This window comes from Mirounga leonina, unplaced genomic scaffold (assembly GCF_011800145.1).
Source record: "Mirounga leonina isolate KUSES-001 unplaced genomic scaffold, KU_Mleo_1.0 Mir_165, whole genome shotgun sequence".
Lineage (NCBI taxonomy): Eukaryota > Metazoa > Chordata > Mammalia > Carnivora > Phocidae > Mirounga > Mirounga leonina.
This window is the reverse complement of record NW_023270415.1, coordinates 43,075,469-43,086,050: the sequence shown is the minus strand read 5'-3', so window position 1 is coordinate 43,086,050 and position 10,582 is coordinate 43,075,469. Positions and strand designations below refer to the sequence as shown.

General features: G+C 40.4%; 1 protein-coding gene across 1 annotated transcript; it reads left to right on the top strand.

The window, feature by feature from the left end:
• The first annotated feature begins 2,434 nt into the window (after positions 1-2,434).
• Positions 2,435-7,718, top strand: LOC118015043 (cytochrome b-c1 complex subunit 7). The gene is made up of 4 exons (XM_035011566.1): positions 2,435-2,535; positions 4,730-4,801; positions 6,465-6,631; positions 7,511-7,718. Exons 1-4 carry the CDS (start codon positions 2,517-2,519, stop codon positions 7,586-7,588), a joined length of 336 nt encoding a protein of 111 aa, XP_034867457.1. The 5' UTR covers positions 2,435-2,516; the 3' UTR covers positions 7,589-7,718.
• Positions 7,719-10,582: the final 2,864 nt, after the last annotated feature.

Sequence of the window (10,582 nt, the reverse complement as noted above, 5' to 3'; positions counted from 1 at the left end):
CTCAGTAGATGCAACATGGAGCAGAACTATCCAGCTGAATTCAGAATTGGGATAAAAAACTTTTAAAACACTAACTTTGGGGGCAGTTTGTTGTGCACCAGGGTTCTGTGATGTGCTGTAGATCCGGAAGCCTCATAAGAAACTAAATTTATAATTGATGAGGGCCTTCCTGTTAGGTATTTTATTCATTTGCCCAACAGACATTTGAGTTCCTAAAATGTAGTGGTGAATGTGGCATAGATAGGGGCCTTCATGGAGTTCTCTAATGGATGAGATCAATACACAGGAAACAAGGCTCAGCTAAAAAAGCGTGGAACCATCCCACTGGTCTTTCTATGGCTCAGAACCTCATTTTGCCTTTATTAACAAACCACTTGTATCAGAACAGGCTATAATGAACAGTCCTAAAACCTTAAATGGTTTCTTTTTAAAGATTTTATTTATTTATTTGAGAGAGAGAGCACGAGCGCGGGGAGGAGCAGAGGGAGAAGGAGAAGCAGAACCTGCTGAGCAGGGAGCCCGACGCAGGACTCCATCCCAGGACTCCGAGATCATGACCTGAGCCGATGGCAGGTGCTTAACCGACTGAGCCACCCAGGTACCCCAAACCTTAAATGGTTTAAAACCACGGAAGTTTTTATCTCATACATATCCTACTTGGGACTAAAAAAGCTCTGCTCCTTATCATCTTTAGTGACAGAGGTTGATGGCGCCTCCACTGTGTCTTAAGTGTAGCCAATCTATGAAAGGGGAAAAGAATGTGAATTGCTCTTAAAAACTAATCACATTTTTCTTGGCCAAGGCGTCACATGGCCACGCCTAGCTTTAAGGGAGCAGAGAAATGCAGTCCTACCCACGTGCCCGGAGGGAAATCAAACAATTTTTGAATCAATACTAATGACTGCCAGCAAACATCCAGGACCTCTAGGCTCAATACCTCTAGGAGCTGGATTTTTTTGACAGTCTTGGGCATCTGATCTCTTGACAAGGTCTTCCTTCTCTTACCACCTTCACCGTGTAACCAGCAAGCTGAAACTTAAGGGTAACGAGGAAACAAGAGTTCACTGAGTACTTCTTGTAAAGCAATGTGCCAGTGTTTAAATGTATTGCACTTCTTCACGTCTTTCAGACTTCACTTTGGCTAGCGTAGTCTGGGAGCAGACATTCATGTTTTTAGTGCTGCATACGGGACTGAGTAATGTGAGAATGTGGTGGCACAAAGAAGAAAAAAGGGGAAGGCAACAAAAGTTTAGAACTGGAATGTGACTAGGACCACTGAATCTAACCTGAATTTACAGTGAGATGGATTTCTCTATATGGTCCCAGTTCTCCGCTTAAGCCTGAAGTAAACAAAAGTAGGTATTCGTGGGTTCTTGTTATGGACTGAATTGTGTCTCCCCAGAAGTCGTGTTGAAACACTAACCCCCAATGTGATGGCATTTAGAGACAGGGCCTTCATAATGCGAATAGTGTCCTTGTAAGGTACAAAAGAGTCTGCCCTGTGAGGACACAATGAGAAGGCAGTCCTCTAAAACCCACAGGAAAAGCTCTCACCTGAAAGTGACCATTCTTGCGCCTTGATCTTGGGCTTCCAGCCTCCAGACCTGTGAGAAATACATTTGTTTTTTAAACTACCCAGTCTGTGGTGTTTTGTTATGGCAATTTGAGCTGACCGTGACAGTAATGGTGGTAGGAGGTCACAGGAACTGAATGAGTCAGTCACACTATAATCGTTTCTGTCCCTAGATTTTAATGCCTTAGACTTAACATGTTGGGGCTGAGGCCTTGAGGGTATACTTTTATCTTAAAATCACACACAAAGTCTGCTCTGTATCTTAGATTAGTGTTAAATTTTTCGGGTGTGCTGACCTAACCTACCACGAAAATGGTCTGGCGTAGACCTTAAGCTGGAGAAACGCAAGGCCAGAGAGGGTTAGTGTCTCCTGGATTAGCAGTGTGGTATTTGGCCCTAGAATTAAGAAGGAGTCCCAAAGTTTTACCCGGATCCTCTGATACTAGAAGATAAATCTGGATTCTTTCTAGCTGTGTAGTCTTGGACAATTTATCCCAACTTTCTGAGCCCCTGTTTCCTCTACAATGGGGATAATCATAGTACTTACCTCACGGATTTAGAACTAAATGAGAATTAAAATAATACGCAGGTAAAACGCTTAGCGCGTTGCTTGGCACAAAGGGCGCAATAAATACTCGCTAAATTCCCACAGCTCGTCCATCACAGAACCCAGGCTAAAGCCCCTTATTCCTTGCCTAATGTTCTTCCCATCAGGTCACACGAAATGGTTCTTGGAACGGAGCGCGCAAAATGCCCGCCCTACTACATCGGCAGGACTCAAGCGGAAAAAAAGGCAGGCGCAGGTGCCCCCAGTCGGCTGGCAGAAACTGCGCCTGCGCGGGCGTCCTTCCTCGCCAGGCGACGCGACGTAGGGCGCCTGCGCAAGGGCCCAGAGCGTCCTCCAGGACTTACCCAGCAGGCAACGCTGCAGCCTCGGGTCAAAATGGCGAGCAGGCCTGCAGGTAAGTCCCTGGTGGCGTCCCTGACAGGCATTGCCCACTCAGCCTTTTTTTCTTCCAGTAAATCGCTCCGCTTCCTCTAAGTGGCTAGGTGTCCGACGTCAGGGAAGGTGGAGGCTCCGCTCCAGCCTAAAGGGCGCCTCCCCCCCCACCCTCTTACTGTCCCCAGGCCAGCCGGGCTCACCCGAAGGGTTGAAGGTGGATCTGCTGTCGGTGCAGGTGCCCGCGGTGCCTCCGATAGCCCTGCCATTCCGGCTGCCTGTGCTCGGCAGGCCTTCCGCTCGGCCTTAGAAGTGTTCAAGGACACTAGGAGATAATAGTGCGTGACTTTCGACCAAAATGAACCGAGTGCTTGCCGTGAGTCTAGCCCTGTCGTGTGCGATAAATTCTCCTGCCAGTGTGACGAGGGCGGTATTAGTTTCCCTTTTACGCTGATCAGGTAACCGAGGCAAAGTGACCGGAGGAAATAGGTCTGCAAACTTGCGTCCACCCCTCGCCCTTCTCAAACGGAATTCAGGGCAGCTGAGCCAGTGTTACAGCGAAGCTTCAGATTAATTTTTGCTTATCTGGAACGTCAGCTCGGTCTGTAGATTTGGAGAAGTTTGTATTTACTGTAGGCACTAAAACAAACATACTTATTATGCAATAGAATACAGAAATTACCGGAATATTTAAAACAGATCGTGAACATCAAGGATTTTCCCTCCCCCGCACCTTTTTTGCCGGTCTCTGCCCTCTGGAGGTATAAATTGGAGTAGCCTTTAAATGATACTGGCCCCTTTCTCCTCGCCCTCAGCGATGGTGAAAACATCAGATTGCCTGAAAAATCCGTTAATCTAAATGACATTGAATTTTTTGGGGAGTGGGGGAGACATTTAGGAATTCGTTGTTTCATTAATTTGACAAATATAGGAGGCACTCTGCTCTGTCCTGTGTTTGAGAACTAGGTAGACCTGGTCTCGACCCTATCACTGGCTGGCTCTGATCTTGGATAGGATAAGTTCTGTAAACCTTATTCTTCTGCGAGGACGGGCGTGTTGTAAATAAACCGAGCCAATGTGGGTAAAGCAGATGGGATAGTGCCTAGCACACAAGTGTTCAATGAATATTAATCATCACTGTCAATGGCAAATATGTATACAGATCATTTGTTTTCTACAAGTATGTTTGTAGATTGTTGACTCTTTGGTACTTGTTTTTCTAGGAGCCATCTTCTACATGGTGCTTAATTTTCAAGGAGATTTACCAAAGCTGTGTAATCTGTGATATGCTAAGGAGTAGGGATGAGGAGGGGTTGGAATAAAAGAGTTTGCTTTCATGCCTTGGTGAGAGGCTAGCCCCAGACAAAATTTTAAAAGAAGATTTAAATTTGCTCTATCTCCACTTCTTAACACATCTCTCCTACGAACATCAGGCACTATCATGTTGCCCTTAGCCCCTACTGGGTTATCCCATCAGGCTCAGTCCTCCCCAAAGAACTTTAATGTTATCTATTTCGTCTCATCCATTTTCAAATATCCATTTCCTTGTTGGAAAGTTAGCTACTTGGGAGGAGGAAAATGGGCTGCTTCTACTAACCCATATTACTATTAAATGACTGGCTAATGGTATCAAAAATCCTCCCAGAAATACATATATTTTTAAAGAGGCTAGGCAAGTGAAGTAAAGGTAATGTAGAATAAAGATTTTGGAAGATGAAGGTCATTGAGACTTGCCAACCTATCCTGAAGTCTTACCGTCTTTACGTATAACTCCAACTCCCTTGATAAGAAAAGTTTACATTTATTTCCTGTAATTTATTTCTGAAATTGCAGAAAATGGAGTTCCGAGTTCCAGTCCCACACCCTACCCATTCCGTTCTGATGGTAGCAGGGGTACATAAAAGATGGGATACTTGACGTGAAGAGGCTGGAGTGCTAATAACTACTATAGCTCTTTTGTACATCATGTGTTTGAGTTTACCCTTTTTTCCCCATGACTTGCTGCCCATTTTTTTTAACCTCTAATCACTTTTGCTCATAGATAAAATAAGCAGTTTTTACCTACAGTATACAGAATATATAGTTTCAAAAGGAAATTCCTTCCTATGTTTGCATTCTCTAACAAGGTAACTATTAGAGTACTGGTTGCTTGCCTCTCCAGGTGTTCATATAGTATAATAAGTGAATCGTAGCAACTAACAGTGTGACAATATCAGTTGCAGCATCAAGCCGGTGGCTGGAGGGTATTCGAAAATGGTACTACAATGCTGCAGGGTTCAATAAACTGGGTGAGTATCTGCTTTTTCCCTTGGTTTTCTTTTTTTTTTTGCTTTATATATAGTTCATATCATAGGTCTTAAACATGTATAGCCATGTGACCCACAATCTCACTTCTAGGAATTCATCCTAATGAAATAATTTAGATAATAATTTAAATATTGCCCAAAGATTTAGCTACAAAGATGTTCTTGAACCACTGGTTATAAGTAAATTACAGTAAAATCCAAATATTGAAATAATTTAAAGTTATATTACAGATTATATATATATATATGATTCTATGCTATATATATTATATATATGATTCTATACTAATCATAATATATATATATATATAGTATATATATGATTTAGACTGTGTGTGTGTGTGTGTGTGTGTGTAAACATCTATGGATGTTCCATTGTGGACAACCAACCTAATGCCTGGGTTTTACTAGCTTTTGCAAGAGTTGTTATGATTCCCAAAAACAGCTTAACTAATTGTACCTGTGTACATTAGAAAATTGTAAAATTTGGTCACATGTTATTGTTCGATCGTTTCCTTTTTATTATTTTGAGAAGAGAGTAATAGAATCAGTCATCTCAGATGTTTGAGGTGGAAATAAGTTACATTCTTGAAATATGGTAGCAGTACATTTTCCTTAATGCACGCTCCCTCTCCCAACTCCTCCATTTGGCATTTGAAAATTTAAGTTATATGAACTTTGAAAGTAAGAGATTTCTCTGATGTTAAAATTGTCGAGTGTTCAAATCATTGGATACCTGAACTTTTTTAGATCTTTATAATTTGCCATGAACTTCATCTTTTTTTTAATTGAAGCTTGACAGAAGCATCATTAAATGTTACTGGTTCCTTGGGGGCGCCTGGGTGGCTCAGTTGGTGAAACGGCTGCCTTCGGCTCAGGTCATGATCTCAGGGTCCTGGGATCGAGCCTCACGTCAGACTCCCTGCTCAGCGGGGAGTCTGCTTCTCCCTCTCCCTCTACCTGCCGCTCTGCCTACTTGTGCTCTCTCTCTGTCAAATAAATAAATAAAAGTTATATTTAAAAAAAATGTTACTGGTTCCTTAGTACACTGTCATCTTAAGGTTCTTTAATACCTTGATCTCAGATTCAAAGTATAAGAAAGTAGAGATGTGATTTATTGATGTGTGTTTAAAAACAAAGTAGATACTTTAGATATTTTTAAAATTATTTTAGATAAAATGTGAATTTTGTGACAAAGGTTTTTAAAAGACTGTTTCTACAGTACCATTTAAGAAATAACCCATTATGAAGGAAAGGAAAAAATAAAATAAGACAAAATCAGAGAGGGAGACAAATCACAGGAGACAACTATAGGAAACAAACTGAGGGTTGCTGGAGGGGAGGTGGTTGGGGGGATGGGTAAGTGCGTGATGGACATTAAGGAGGGGACTTGATATAATGAGCACTGGATGTTATATACAACTCATAAGTCGCTAAACTCTACCTCTGAAGCTAGTAATACACTGTATGTTAATTAATTGATTTTAAATTAAAAAAAAAAGAAAGAACCCATTATTATGTATGAAATGCATACATATTTCACCTGAATCTTAAGTTATGTCATACACATATTTCACTCATTTTTTTAAAAAAATCTGATTTTTGAGATGTGTATTCAATCTGACTCTCTTGTTTTCTGTCACAGGGTTAATGAGAGATGATACAATATATGAGAATGATGATGTGAAAGAGGCCATAAGAAGGCTTCCTGAGAACCTTTATAACGACAGGATGTTTCGCATTAAGAGAGCACTGGACCTGACCATGAGGCATCAGATCTTGCCTAAAGAGCAGTGGACAAAATATGAGGAGGTAGCTCAGCTTTTATGTATCTGACAATATTGGCCACTAAGCATTAAGCATTAGAAACAAACACTCATTTGTATAGTGCTTTAGAGTTCTTAAGGTTGTGTCAAATAAATACCCTCATGACAGTCCAGTGAGGTTAATAGAGCAAATGTTAACTCCATTTTAGAGATAATTACTTTGTGACTTAAAGGGGACGGACTGTTCCAGAATCGCTAAGCAGGTCTCTAATATAGAAATCCTGGGCTAGAGTCCAGATCCTCTGTCTTATGGGTCGTTGTTCTCCCTCTACAATGTTTCCTGCTCTGATGGAAAAATGTTGGTATCCATGTGATCAACCCATAGAGTGGTCCTCTGGCTTCCAGGAAGGACTCTGAAGTAAACCCTCACCCCTTAAACTGCATTGAAATTAGGCAAAAGGGGCACCTGGGTGGCTCAGTTGTTAAGCTTCTGCCTTCGGCTCAGGTCATGATCCCAGGGTCCTGGGATCGAGCTCCACATCGGGCTCCCTGCTCAGCGGGAAGCCGGCTTCTCCCTCTCCCACTCCCCCTGCTTGTGTTCTCTCTCTTGCTGTCTCTCTCTCTGTCAAATAAATAAATGAAATCTTAAAAAAAAAAAAAAAAAAAAAGTAGGCAAAAGCTTCTACTCTCATTTCTTCTCTGGCAGACTTTCCCCTCTCAACCTATCAAAGCAACTTATTACAATATCTTTGTAGGTTTTTACATTTTAGAAAAGCAGACAGTTCTTAGTCTGCTTGAAAATTATTTTCTTAAGTTGGAAATAAGAATTAATTTTGATGAATTTCTTTTGTCGAAGACCTCTTGAGTGTTTGGAATATATCAGTATGTGATGGCTGCATATAATTTTTTTTTATTCATTCTTTAGGATAAATTCTATCTTGAACCATATCTGAAAGAAGTTATTCGGGAAAGAAAAGAGAGAGAAGAATGGGCAAAGAAATAGTGATGGAGTTGAAATCTGTGGTTGCAGCTGCCCTCAAATATTTTTAAGAAGTTGAATAAACCTGAAATGTACAATTTAGGACTATCTGAGCTGCAAATGTATTACTTTAAATAAATGTCTATGGTGATTATTGGAGTGTTTGAATTCTAAATCTTACTCTGAATAACTACTGAATTTACTTACCTGTTAGGATTCTTTCTAGACTTTTAAGGTATTTTTTAGTTAGTGTTTTACTGCTTCCTGAAGCTCAGGGAGTCCACTTTAATCAACTTCCCTCACTGGTTGGACAACATCTGAATTTACTGAAGGATATAACATTCTTGCAAGTAGAATAGTCCCCTTTATACTGCCTTTGTAGATTAGCAAGATACTTATAAGTCCCCTCAGGGCCTCACTTGGCAGGGATGCAATAGAGCAAGAAATGAGTGCCCGTGACTTTACGGTGTGTAAAGCGAACAGCACTCTTAACAGATTGGCTATCAGACTTTGCAAGGTACCCGATGAAAAGAGGATTCACGCCCTCGTTTGCCAGGATTGGTAAACAGCCCTTTCCAACCACTGCTCTCTGAATATTACTGATTTTACATCCTATCCTTTTTAAAAAAGTTATGTATGTGGTCCCAATATGGGTCTGTGTAGGATACATACATGTGCTCTTGTGTTAATATGTGTATTAGAAAACAAAAACTAGAGGTTAAAAAAATTGACAAAAGTACAAAGTAAAAGTGTTAAGGTTATAATTTTAAATATAAATTAGAACCATTCAATAATGTCATTCCCACCCCTGAATTCTAAAATGCTTCAGTGGAAGGAGCTGTATGGGACCTGCAGCCTGTGCAAGGTTTCACAAGCCTCTGCTGTGTGCAGAGAGAGCATCTGACTGGGATCTTCCCTCGGAGAACAGAACTAGAATGTGAAGAGCAAGTTTGGGGTTATATTTAAAATTCCTGAAGCAGAATCAAAAGTATATATATATATTTTTTTCACAAAATGGGTTACGATGTTTGACAGTCATTTATGATTGTCTTTTACAACATGAACATGAATGTCTTAAATTTTTTGCTAAAATATCTAAAATATTAGCCTCATTAAATTCTCTAAGAGCCTGCTCTTTCACATTCAGAGTATTTTCTGAAACGCCTAATCATTCTTGCCAATTTTCTTTAGTCTGGTCCAAGTTGGATGAGTCCTCATTTGATAATGGTCTTGGTCATGGTAAAAGCAGTTCTCCTTTAACATACTTAATATTTTGTAAGATTTATTTGATTTGGCAATCCATTTGGTTGCATACATTGTTGGTACAGTATGACAAATCACAGAGAAACCGATGAAGATGGTGGTAGATGCTAGTGTTGGAGAATGGTTTAGTGGACTACATATGCTTAGTTGATTATTAAGTTTTTTGTGTCAAGATGCTTCCTTATCTGGCCTAATGAAGCAACTAAGATAAATTCTGACAACCAAGGACCACCGGTGATTCAATTTGAATTGAAATTCAATTTCAATTGAATTCAATTTCAATTGAATTCAATTTCAATTGAATCAGTGATTCAATTTCTTTCCTCACACTTTTTCAAAAAAATTTAAATCTCATACATTGCTAATGGGTATTAATAAGCATATGACCCATTTGGATAGAATTTTGGCAATATGTATCAAGAACGGCAAAATCTAATTCCAATAGCAGCCACCATTATATTGAGTGATTATGATTATTTTACATGAGGCACTGTGCACTTCATGATCATTGGTCTCACAACGATGCAGTCAGATAGGTACGTTACTCCTTTGCAAATGAGCAAACTAAGGCTTACTTACAGAGGACAAGCAACTTGCCCCAAGTCATGCATCCCCAGAAATAATGTATGACTCCAAAACTGTGATGCAGTGCTGCTTTATGAAAAAGATGTTTATTGCAGCATTGCTTATCAGAGTGAAAAACCAAACAATGTAAGTTTTCAATAATAGGACATGCTTAAGTAAGCTGTGCTGAGTGGGAAAAGTATATTTATGAAGATAGTTTTAAAACTTTGAAACTTCTTGTGATAATATGTGAAGAAAGATACAACTAGGTGGAACAAAATCCCCAACTCTTTGTTAAGGAAAGATGGGAAACATCAAGATAACAGTGGTGGTTATCTTTTAGTGAGTAAGGGTGGTTTTGTATTTTTCCTTTTCTCTGATAGTCGATTTTTTATAATTGAGTAGCAATCACTTTTACAGTAGAAAAAGCAATAGCAGATGTTTGTGTTCTTGGCACAAAAGCTGTAGGTTTCTTGCCTTGCTTGAGCCCCCTGCCCCAGGGGCTCTTATGGGTGAGAACGTAGCTAGCAATAAGACTCAACAGTTTTTCTAAAACATGTTCAGGTGAATAAGGAAGACCAGACTGAAGAACAGCAGGTAGGCTGTACCCTTATATTTCCTTTGTTGCCAGTGAATTTGCTAGTACTGCGAGGACAGAAAACTACCCAAGCAAGATCAAGACTCTCTGGAGGTTCTTAAGAAAAATATCAGGTCACGCTGGGAGGAGGTTTCAACGTAGTCCTGCTTGGCAGAAGAAGGTTGAGAAAATGGACTGTCCAGAACCCCTGTTTTTAAAAGCATTTGTAGGGCGCCTGGGTGGCTCAGTTGGTTAAGCGACTGCCTTCAGCTCAGGTCATGATCCTGGAGTCCCGGGATCGAGTCCCGCATCGGGCTCCCTGCTTGGCAGGGAGTCTGCTTCTCCCTCTGACCCTCCCCCCTCTCATGTGCTCTCTCTCTCATTCTCTCTCAAATAAATAAATAAAATCTTTAAAATAAATAAATAAATAAAAATAAAAGCATTTGTATCCTCAGAGAATTTCCTTGACTTGGACTCTCCAGAGCCTCCTTTAACTTCAAGATCACTTTTGTAGGAGTCTGATAATCATTCAACTAAGCGTCCAGTGTGCACTTTTACAAGGAGACCAGAGCTGAAGCACCTCCCACCGGACCCCTACAAAGGTGTGTGGGGAG